The sequence below is a fragment of the Anomaloglossus baeobatrachus genome, chromosome 2 (assembly GCF_048569485.1).
Source record: "Anomaloglossus baeobatrachus isolate aAnoBae1 chromosome 2, aAnoBae1.hap1, whole genome shotgun sequence".
Lineage (NCBI taxonomy): Eukaryota > Metazoa > Chordata > Amphibia > Anura > Aromobatidae > Anomaloglossus > Anomaloglossus baeobatrachus.
In genome coordinates, this window is record NC_134354.1 from 457,216,488 (window position 1) to 457,229,148 (window position 12,661).

The 12,661-nt window shown below is 42.1% G+C and overlaps 1 protein-coding gene across 1 annotated transcript in view; it reads right to left on the bottom strand.

The window, feature by feature from the left end:
- Positions 1-12,661, bottom strand: part of TMEM132E (transmembrane protein 132E) — an 839,391-nt gene that overhangs the window by 71,981 nt on the left and 754,749 nt on the right. Inside the window, exon 7 of the mRNA XM_075336321.1 lies at positions 6,500-6,705. Within this exon, the coding sequence (XP_075192436.1) occupies positions 6,500-6,705 (206 nt within the window). The remainder of the gene's footprint in view (positions 1-6,499; positions 6,706-12,661) is intronic.

Below are 12,661 nucleotides of genomic sequence, written 5' to 3' on the forward strand. Positions count from 1 at the left end.
TATTTGGATAAAGTGAATCTATCACCTAGTTTTTGCTGTGCATGCTGAGAGCAGCATGATGTATGGCTGAGACCGCAATGTCACTTGTGGGTTTGGTTGCTGTCATTTTGATACAATCACTGTTTTCTCAAAGTCCTCAGAGTATTAAACTCGGTATAATCCCGGATTGGCAGCTTTTTTTTACATTAATGTGAAGCTGCTAAACTGTAGTGGGGTTATACACAGCAATTAACTAGCAGGCATGAGACACCTAGTCCTGTTCTGATAATCTTCTACTGTTAAAACACTGATTTTGTTCAAACAGCAACACACCACCTAATAAATGATACATCACTGGAATCAAGTTCTCATTCCCTACATCATGATGCTCTCATTTTACATAGCAAAAACCTGCTTATAGATTTCTTTTAAATTGGACATAATTATTCCATTTTCAGTACCTGAGATATGTGAACACTAATATTTTATCTGTTAATCTTCAATAACTTAACTATTTTATCCATTGCATTTCATAAAAAAACGCATTTAAAACAAGCAACAAAATTAAAAGATAGTCTATTATTTTCCTTTGTACAATATCAGTATAATATGTAACATAAAATATTGCTAAGAATAAAGAAGAAAGAAGCTTGCAGCGCAGCAGTGGAGTTGTTTATCAAGATAATGCTATGTTGGTTTGGGTCCTGGGTAAGTTATGCCAATAATATATCTGAATAGCCTATTATATAGCCTGCAGTCATTTAGAATGGCAGGGATACATATACATTTGTTAACAGAACCCTGAAGGACACATTTCTACTAAACAAAGCCTATGGCAATGTCCGCGTATTGCAATTATCCTTTATGTATCAATAGCTCTATATTAAATAAAGTAAATAATAAATTATTTGTCATTTTTATGATTTGTCAGTGGGAAACAATAGGAGAACCGTGGGACAAAAGGACCAACTGAAAAGATCAATGCATGCATATTACATTGATTTTGTGATGAAATGTAAAATGGAAATGCCATGAAGCTGATGACTTAATGTGACAGATAAGTTGCATAAGTGAAATTGGAAATATTTAAAATATTGTTCCTTAACGAAACTGTCTACTTCTTGGTTTGCAGGGATTTTTTTTGTTTTTTTATTCTAAAAATATATTTATTGAAAATGTAGACATGCTTTAAGGCTAGGGCCCCACTTTGCGTTCATCTACTTGCAGTTCTAAATGCACGTTTTGGGCTTAATTGATTTGACCAAAGTTGCCTTTTTCAGAAATTTAGCGCTGAAAACGCATGCATATTTACCGCATTTTAGATGCGTTTTCAGCGCTTTTTACATGTGTGGCGCCCTGGGCAAGCCAGGACATCACAAGCACTACACCAACACACCCCACACTCCCGGTCAGGCACACCTAAGTCAGACAAAAACCCTTGTTGCCTCCCTCCAGGGGCTGATGTCCACACCAGGGGGTGGGCCAGGCGGTTGGTCCCGCCCACTGAGGAGTTCACAGTCCTGGAGGTGGGAAAAAGAGTTCAGTTCAGTTGGGAAGTGAAAGTGAGAGGAAGGGAAAGTGGTAGAGGAGCAGACAGAAAGTGGTCCGGGTGTGTGGCCCGGACGGAACAGTAAGGTTGGCAGACGGTGGTGACCGTCTGCAGGAGAGGCCTATTGGAGCTAGCCGTAAGGACCGTGGACGGGCGGTGGCCCGGCGGTACTGGACCGGTACGCAAAGAGAAGCCAGCACCATCCGGCAGGGGCTTACGGACCCCGGCAAGGCTAGGAGTCGCCGTGCAATTTGTTAAATCCGTTAGCGAAGGGAACCTCCTGGGTTTCCCAGCAGCCAAGTCCCGACAGAAGGCAACAGTCCAACCGTTAGAGGGAAACACAGTCACCGCCAAGGCTAAAGTTCCCAGGGCCAGAGCCTGCGGGCAAAAGGGGCTCCTTCAGCAACCTTCAAGCTGGGGAGTGGGTTACCGGTGGGAACCCATTGGAACAGTTTACACTACACAGGTGCAGGGAAAGGCAGTCACCATCAACCTGCCGAGAGAAACAACACCGCAGCCGTCTGTGGGACCCGTCCATCCAGCCGTTTGTTTTACCGGAGACTTTGTGTACATCATTGGCTGAGTGAGTACCACCGTGCCGTGTGGCACAGCGCTGCCCCCGCGACCCTGCACCTTGCCAGGCCCCATAACCCGCCTGCCATCCATCCCTACCCCATCACCGGGCCCCGGGACAACCAACCCCCTACCCATGGAGGGGAGAACCAAAATCCAAGCTGCCATCACTCTCGGGATCCCCGTCCAGAGCAGCGGTGGTGTCACCAATCTCACCACAACCGTGGGTGGCGTCACGGACAATAAATCCCCAAAACCAAACCCCTTTTCACTCACGGGCGAGGAACGCCGCTCGAGTCCCCGGGATCCGGCCCACCGCTCACGCCACCACCGAGCAGCAGCAGCAGCAGCCGGACCCGAGCAGTGGGAGAGCGCAGCGTCCCCTTTTCCGCCCGCGACACATGCTTTTCAACCTGCGTTTTGATAGATGCGTTTTGAGCATCATGACACTGCTAAATAAAGTTTAAATAGTCAAACTCAATGAAAAACTTGGAAAAAAAGAAACAAATCTATATTTTTGTGAAAAATAATGAAAATAGATTAATTTAATGAAATTATAGCGGTAATATGATATTTAATGGAAAAATAGCAATAATTTATTAAAATTCTTATTTTTAATTGTCGGACTATGTGTGTGTGTAAAGGGACATATGAAATCATTATTTTGATGTCCAAAAAGCATGCGTTTTTGAAGACCAAAACGCATGTTTTCTGCACTGGAAAAGCAGGTAAAACGCAGGAATTTGTAGGAATCTTGTTTTTTGACATTTCTCATAGACTTCAATGTTAGCAAAACGCACATAAAAATGGCAAAAACAACTGACATGCTGCTTCTTTGAACGCATGGTTTTTGCCACAAAATATGCAAATTAAACGCAGCGTTTTAAAACGCAAAGTGGGGTCTAGAAATCCCCTTTTTCCATAGACTTTGCTGTGAAATCAGAACGCAGGTCTTTTGGCATGAAAAAGGTGCTTCTCAAAACGGACCTAAAAAGCACCAAAAACGCAGGTGGAAACGCAAAGTGGGGCCCTAGCCTTAAAAGTGGAATCTAACGGCAGCAATCAGTATGACGCTAATTAAAGGCAAGGGGCAGAATGTAAGGTAGTAGTGCGCAACCTGTATGTTGTGTGGCCTCTGTCATCTTGGTCACCAGTAGGTTAGGGACTACTCTTTGTTCAGTTCTTAAGAGCATTAATAATCCCTCCCAGATTACAATCCACAAGGTAGTCACTGATTGGCAGCTGTACACCATAGCAATGCAGGCACAGTAAAGTATACATTAGGCTCAGTTTATGTTGAGCATTAGGTAGCTCCGCTGCTGTGTCCTGATAATGGCATGACTGTACATTGTTTCATTGTATAGGTTATCTCCAGGTCGCAGCAGCATACAACATTCAGAAAGACAGTGCAGTCATTTTTAGAATCTGCAGCACCCTTTTATGCCCAGTATTAAAGGGAATTTGTCAGCAGGTTTTTGCTATGTAATCTGAGGACATGATGTAGGGGTTAAAATACTGAATTCAGGGATATGTCACATATTAGGCTGTGATTGTTGTTTCCATACAATGAAGGTTTTATCAGTAGGAGATTATCATTGCCCAGACAATACAGGGCTCTAAGCACTGACCTGATCATGCTCTCTCCTCTGATAAGCAGCTCACTCTAAATATAAAATGTACACAGAAAACTTTTTGAGCTCTGTGACATGCTATAATTTAGAACTCTGGTTGTCTCATAACTGTTTCACCCAGTAAAGTGACATAATTGGAAGCAGGGTGTCTTTTCCTACATTATGCTGCACTCAGATAAGGAAGCAAAAATCTGCTGACAGATTAAATCAGGATATGCACTTGGAATACATCTTTGAACACATGAAGGGGAAGATTCCCTCTGCGCACTCTCACAGATACCGGTCCTATTAAAATTATAGGTTTTTCAGTGTAATAAAACCACAGCCATTGTACTATAGTGATTGCCTCCCTAGTCAAAATGAATTTGATTAAAAATATATATATATATACAGGTTTGACTTGAGTACCAAGTATAATGGAAGTCAACAGGAGACACAAGCATTTTTCTGGAAGAAGCTATTATGGAAAAATGCTAAAGTTCCCCATTGACTTCCATTATACTTGGTACTTGAGTTGAGCCCGTCCAAGCATCTAACCTGCTCATTTCGAGTACCGCTCATCCAAGCATGGTAGTGCTCGCTCATTACTGTTAGGAATGTAGCTATCACAACTTCTAAATTATTTTTTATTAACTTTTTGATCAAGGAAAACCATTTTAGGAGTGCAAATAAGGGATAGACATATTATAGATAGACTATAGACATTATTGATGCACCCTTTGTGGCCAAACAGGAGACCAAGGAGTAAGGGGGGCAACTTCTACCTTTAAAGCAGGTAGAATTGGGCATTATTAAAAACTCTTGATCTACAAAGGGCCCATATATCATTCTTGCACAGGAGCCTTCTTGTGTCTGTGTATGCCAGTGGTCCAAACACATATTACATTCTAACCACTTGTTGGACACATACAGCATAAACACATACAGTATAAACATGTCCCAACAGAATGTTGAAGAGATAGGCTTTTAATAAGGCGGGTCAAACTACAGTATAAAGAACTCTTTCAAAAAAGTTTTTCTAAAGATCCTTTATGATATGCAAATGAGCGCAGGGACTAGTCACAAGGGTGTTACTTCCTGCGCTCATTCCGCCCTCTTAGCATGTTAGCAAACCCACAGGTGTGTGGTAACATGCTATTCAATGCTCATTACCTAGCGTCATCAGCAGTGACGCACGTACTTGTGTATGTTGTCAGACGCCGGGCAGTGCGCATGATCAGAAGTACCGGCACTTCCAGGCATGAGCCCTAGACCTCTCTGAAAGCGGGACCCGTACACCTAGCTTCATAGTCTGCATGACCAGAAGTGTAGGGCATTCTGATCATACGCACTGCCCGGCGTCTGACAATGGACACAAGTATGCAGGTTACCGCTGATGATGTTAGGCAATGGGCATTGAATAGCTTGTTAGCATGCCCCTGTGGGCATGCTAACATGGTAAGAGGGTGGAATGAGTGCAGGAACTAACGCCCTTATGACTAGTCCCTGTGCTAATTAGTATATCATAAAGGATCTTTAGAAATACAGTACTTTATCCTAAAGATCCCTTTACCTATGCTACTAGATACAGGGACAGATAAGCAGGGATTAGCAATATCCACCCAGAAATGCTTGGAGTTCTGGTTGCATATTGAACCTGACAGGTTCCCTTTGTTTGCTGTGGTTATATTTTCTGATCATAAATTGCTGAATGGAAATTTGTCATGTTGTACATGCAATCAAATCTGTAGAGATTATGGTATAAACAAGGAGAAGTTGAGCAGAATGATATAGGTTTCGTAAACAAGATTGAGTATAACTTTATTCATTAAAATCCTTGGGGTCTGAAAACATACGAGTCTAGTGGGTGGTTCTCCTAGTGATTGACAGCTGTCTCCAGTGTACCCCAACATCAGTCCTAAAAAGCCACCAACATATCATATTTTCAGGATTTCCCAAGTGAAACTTCCACTACCTATGCAATACCAAGGACACCCTGAAAACATGATCTGTTGTTGGCTCTTGTCTTGAGGACTGGAGTTGGGGAACATTGGCAGACACAGTCATAGAGGGAAGACTCCATCACTGAATAGGACTGCCCACTGGACTCATAAGCATACAAAGAACCGTGATTTCTCCCAAAAATGTATATCATTCTGATCAGTTTTTCCTACTCTATACATTCTGCCTGAGCATCAGATATTATTTTTAACATGATAGGTTCCTATTAAAGGATATTTGGCTGCTCTGAGCCCTCCAGTCATCTGAAAACTACTGGATGACCTGGTAGCAAAGGTTTAGTTCCTCTACTGTGTTATAAGATAGAAAATTAGACATTGCACAGTTCCCTTACAGACATGCCATGCCTCCATAGTAAAAGACACACTTTTTGGATATTCGGCAAAGAGATGAATTATACCTGCTTCACACATAGGCTTGCAGTGTATTCTATAGGGTAAAGTATTGAGGTTTATAACTAGCTATATCGTTCATTGGTTGGGATGAGGTCAGGTAAGACAAATCCAATGTCTCCGTGTTTTTTTTTTAATTAAAGCATCTATTACCCTGACATTGGATGCTATCGTATTTTTAGGAGCTTTTGCTTTCTGTCTGCTATCGATATTTCATATTTTGTAATTTCGCCGTTGTTAAAGTCCCTGTACATCGATTGAGCTCTACAAATGCAATTCAATAAAAAGTCATTTAGGAATAAAGTTATTTTCTCTCACTGCCTGGCTAGTACTAGCTACTTAGTTGTACATTGCTCATATATAATGTACGTGCTTACCTGCGGTCTGGTAGTATCGGGATTCTCCAGCCTTTTATTTGGCTTAGTTTTGAGTCAGAGAGTTCAATGGATAAAGGGAGTTTGGGCACCCATACAGTCATTTCTAATGGCGCACTGAGATGTTCGTAGGTAAAAACGGCTTGTGCATTCATTGAGCCCCTCGTCTCCTTTCCACTCACAAACACATAATCACAGCTACTGGACACCTGTAACAGAGAGAGGGGACGAGTTATTCAACGCATCGGATAGGGATCGGCATTTTAGTAAACTCTTTACTCTGGAATTGATGGGAATTTGCCTTTTCTTATTTAGTATATGGCCACATTCACACATCAGTTTTTTGTTTTATTTGTCTGTAAAACACGGACCGTTATTCTCTCCTCTGGCATCTGCTTTCTTTTTGCCTGAACTTGTTTTCATTGACAATTAGCAATGTTTATGTCAAAAGGCTTTTCCATTATTCATTTTGGAATGTTTAATATGATTTTCCAATGTAAAAATAGCACATTCATTTATACTCAACCTCTTCACTTTGATGCCCTCATTGTTTCTTAATCAAAAAAAAGTCTGTGGAGCCTCGGATGCACCTAGGATTCACTGTGTTTGCTGGCTGCCGGCAGTGTTTTCTGGCTGGTCTCCTTGAGATCAGTGATTGTTTTGTCTTGTTGGTCTACTAGGCATTGATCCCACCTGGCCAGAATCCTACTCCACACTGATGAGGGGCAATACCCTGAAACAGCTGTCTGTGGATGGATACCTGGCCTTGGTATTTCCCTTGTCATATCTTTAAACTCGTCAAAGAGTTGGATATTGACTGAAAGGGCCACTTAATATGGTGGTTATGGTGGTCTCCTTAAAAAGAGCCACTCTTTGGCTAGGTTCTTCCCGGAGGGATATCTGGCTATTTTTTGTGTTGCGACTCCTAACAGAGGCTCCACGGACCTTTTTTGATTTGCATACTTCCCAGGGGGCAATGCACCTAGGATTTCACTGTGTTGAGCGCCTTTGCTGGCTGCCGGTAGTGTTTTCTCTAGCTGGTCTCCCCGAGATCAGTGATTGTTTTGTCTTGCTCATTGTTTGTTGACATGTTGGTACATGAAGGGTCCTGGCTGTGTTAGGCTAGGTTCGCACACTGCGTCTTTTTGACGCTGCGTTTTTGGCCGCTAAAAACGCACAAAAACGCACCTGCGTCGAAAAATCGCATCAAAAAACGCATGCGTTTTTGCCACGATTTGGTGCGTTTTTGGCTGCGTTTTGCTGCATTTTTGATCTCTGCGTTTTGCTGCGTTTTTCCAATGCATTGCATGGGGGGAAAACGCAGAAAAACGCAGGAAAGAACTGAAATGTCCATTTTTTTTTTAAACTCAAAAACGCAGGTAAAAAAAACAGATGTGTGCGGACAGCAAAAATGAAAACTCATAGACTTTGCTGGGGAAGCAAAGTCCTGCAGTTTTGAGGCCAAAAACGCACCCAAAAAACGTGCAAAAACGCCGCGAAAAACGCACTGTGCGCACATAGCCTTATGGTATGTTCGCCGCACTATCAGTATTTGGAGTTTTCTGCATCTATTGGCTTAACTAGTGATTTTTTTTTATTAGTTTTTATTTCTTAAAGGTTTTGTCTCTTTTTAGTATGTCATTTTTGTTTTCTATACTTCCTTGCATTTCACTTTGACAAAACTTTTCTGATACAGTCATTTGTAGTTTACTTGCATTTTCTGTGTATTTCCTCTGCGGAAACCCACTAAAAACTCTTATGTGTACTTTATATGCAGATTTTCTGTATGTAATGCAATTCTAGGAGAAAAATCCACACATAAAACTGAACATACCCACAATAGAAATTAATTCTGCGAATTTTAATCATTTCAATCATGCCCTGTCAACAAAGCAAAGCAAAAGAAAAGCTGCTGGTCTGTCGCATTGATCCAATTTAGACAAAAGCCAGCATCTGCCAATGATCTTCAAAAACCTTCTCTTTATTAAGTCCATAAATTTAAAACATAGTCTTTTTCCGATCTACGCGTTTCGAGCAGAAGTCCGCTTAATCATGACACCATGATTAAGAACACTTCTTCTCGAAATGCATAGACCGGACAAAGTCTATGTTTTAAATTTATGGACTTAATAAAGAGAAGGTTTTTGAAGATCATTGGCAGATGCTGGCTTTTGTCTAAATTGGATCAATGCGACAGACCAGCAGCTTTTCTTTTGCTTTGCTTTGTTGACAGGGCATGATTGAAATGATTAAAATTCGCAGAATTAATTTCTATTGTGGGTATGTTCAGTTTTATGTGTGGATTTTTCTCCTAGAATTGCATTACATACAGAAAATCTGCAGGTTTTATGAAAATCATTGGATGATGTTGACTTTTTTCCTAGCTTGCATTATACTGCTCAGGAGCCAGCCTGAATCTTTCCATGAGCCGCACCCTTTAATATGTCTTGTTCCTCTATGGTGAGCTAAGCTGCTTTTCCTTTCTATGTTGATTTGATGTCAACAGAAGCCACAAAATTGCCATAAGAAGAGGTCTGTGCCTGCTGAGATCAACTTTGGGCATAAGAGGCAGGTAGTTAACAACTCCCTACATGTAAGTTATTAGGCCCATAAGAAAAAAAATTATATAGTCCCGGACAAGCCTTTTAAAGCACCACTCCAGAATTATTTTTTTTTTCAGCACTGGAGTGTTACTTTAAATCAAAGCCGAATTGGCGCCTTTATGAAGTGGGAAAAAAAATGTCATTGGCATTTGTTTTTCTCACTTTATAAAGGTGGCGGTACAGGGTTGAAACTCGTTGTGAATAAAAGCTTATTATCATCGTTGAAGAGTCCATATACTGCAGCAGCAAAGCCCACCTAGCATGTTTTCATCCAAAAGGATTCAGTAACATTGTGAGAGTATTGTTGATCAAACTTGCTTTGAATCATAAATCTTGGAAGCATGAATAAAAAAAAAAAAAAATTGGGGTAATAAATGTGTTTTTTGGAAATGAAAGACATTAAGACTGTCATGGTACATGCCCATCGCACTTAGTTTTCTGTTAAAAAAACGCACTTACCAATATCCCTGACATAACAAAATGTGATAGAGAATTATGAAAAAAGCTTTTATGATATTTCATTTTATCAAGTTCTTACATACCATGAAATGTTATTAAATGTACTAGAAGAACACTTAAAATATGGGCTCTCTTTGATGGAATATTTGAGTGTCTTTAGAAAATGAGGTTTCTAAAAAGTTGGAGTGTCTAGGTTATAGCTCTATAAACATAAAATTCACAGGTTTAGGAAACAGAGAGTACCGTACCATGCAGGATGTAACTTTTATGAAAATGGATTCCTACAACTATTGAGATGTGTTATAAAGGTGAACGCCAACTGAATAAATAGTATCAGTGCTGTACGGAAGAGAAGATGATGGAGTTAATATTTCCCCCTTCCTTTACTCTTAAAATTTCGGGATCATAAAAAGGTTTAAAGAATAGTAGAGGTTTTTTTTTTTAGAATTTGAAGCTTCGCCAAATTCTTCCTAAAAATATGATTTGCAGTGAATCAATTTGAAGTACTGAAATGCCCATAATTGTTCTGAAAAGACATGTATAACACTGTAAGGTATATTAGGACTGTATTGAACGCCTTCAAAGCTCTTTAATGTAAACTTAGCCTTAGGCTACATTCAGGGCCGGCGTCAGCACCCGGCATACCCGGGCAAATGCCGGGGCCCTGGAGAGCTGGGGGGGCCCACTCGGCCTCGTCACTTCAGCTACCCACTCTCCTTCAGTTCTGCTGCCCCCGGGCCAAGTTCTGAGGATCTCAGTCCTCGGCAGGAAACTATGGCTGCTAGTTTCACACTTGCGTTGCAAAAAGTGTAATAATAAAGGCCACGGATTCCAGTGAAATAAAGCGTTGCGTTAAGTTTTCTATAGTCGAGAGAGAGCCCTCATCATCACCGCACACATCTCGACATCACCGCACACATCCCAACATCACCGCACACATCCCGACATTACCGCACACATCCCGACATTACCGCACACATCCCAACATTACCGCACACATCCCGACATCACCGCACACATCCCGACATTACCGCACACATACCGACATTACCGCACAAATCCCGACATTACCGCACACATCCCGACATTACCGCACACATCCCGACATCACCGCACACATCCCGACATCACCGCACACGTCCCGACATTACCGCACACTTCCCGACATTACCGCACACATCCCGACATCACCGTACACATCCCAACATTACCGCACACATCCCGACATTACCGCACACATCCCGACATTACCGCACACATCCCGACATTACCGCCCACATCTTCACAGCACACATCCCGACATTACCACCCACATCTTCACCGCACACATCCTGACATTACTGCCCACATCTTCACTGCACACACACCGACACTACCGCACCCATCATCACCACACACACACACCGGCATTACCTCAGTGACGTCCCCGCTGACAGCGCGATTCACTTCAGTTGCTGCGTGGAGCTCACAGGAGCGACGGTGTTCTACTGCCGCTCCTGTCACCTTCATGTAACAGAGCTGGATGCGGGACCTCGTGTGGATTACGCCGGACCTGGAGGGGTATTTGGGGATTTTAATAAAGTGGTGAAAGAGGGTGTATTTTTTTGTCTTTTATTCCAAATAAAGGATTTTTTCGGGTGTATGTGTTTATTTACTTTCACTTACAGGTTAATCATGGAAGGTATCTCGGGGAGACGCCTGCCATGATTAACCTAGGACTTAGTGTCAGCTATGGGCTGCTGCCATTAACTCCTTATTACCTCGATTGCCACCGCACCAGGGCAATTCGGGATGAGCCGGGTTGAATCCCGGGACTGTCGCATCTAATGGATGCGGCAATTCCGGGCGGCTGCTGGCTGATATTTTTAGGCTGGGGGGCTCCCCATAATGTGAGAATACCAGCCTTCAGCCGTTTGGCTTTACCTTGGCTGGTATCAAAATTGGGGGGGGACCACACACCGTTTTTTTTTAATTATTTATTTATTTATTGTACTGCATGATATAGAACCGCCCACCGGCGGCTGTGATTGGTTGGAGTGAGACAGCTGTAACTCAGCATGGGGGCGGGTCTGACTGCAACCAATCATAGGTGCCGGTGGGCGGGGGAAGCAATGAATACAAGATTGAATAATGGACGGCCGGATTTTTCAATAGAGGAAGAACCGCCGGAGCAGTGTGATGGTGTCTGTATGTATGCAGCAGAGCTGTGTGTGTGTGTATGTATGCAGCAGAGCTGTGTGTGTGTCTATATATGCAGCAGAGCTGTGTCTGTATGTATGTATGCAACACAGCAGTATGTGTGTGTCTGTATGTATATATACAGCAGCAGTGTGTGTGTCTGTCCGTATGTAAGCAGCAGAACAGTGTGTGTGTCTCTGTATGTATGCAGCAGAGCAGTGTGTGTGTCTGTATGCAGCAGAGCTGTGTGTGTCTGTCTGCAGGCATGTATGATGTGTATCTATGTATGTCAGTATATATGACTGTATAGATTTGTCTGTTTATATGTATTTTGTGAGTTTGTCTTTAAATATGTATATGTACGTATCTGTGTATGTGTGTGTGTCTGCGTGTTTATGGGGCCCACTGGGACTCTTCCGCCCGGGGCCCACAAAAACCTGGAGCCGACCCTGGCTACATTCACACTTCCATGTCAATTTTCCTATCTGTCAGAATTGGACCGTTTTTTTCTCAAAGGGGCCAATAGCTGAATGGAATTACGCACGGGCCCATGTAACAGAGATTGTATAGCAGGGGAAAACTTTAAGGTTATAGATGTAGTATTTTTGGTGAAGATAAGGGGGAAGGGGTGTGATGAGAAAAATAAATGAAAAAGTATAGCAAATGTAGGTAGACTGCATATTATAACAGAGAAATAATAAATAATACAGGTTTCCTGTTTGGAAAATGGCTTTTGGTGAAGATGTACAAAAATGATCCAATTTTTGGAAGCAGTTTTAAGTTATTTACTCTCTACACTAGAGGTACACTATAGCTATAGAACACAATGGATAACAAGGTGTGTGGCTGTCAATCAGCAATGGCAGTGTGGCAGCAAGCCTGCAGTATAAAGGATCATTTGACTGACAGTAAGATGTACAGTTGC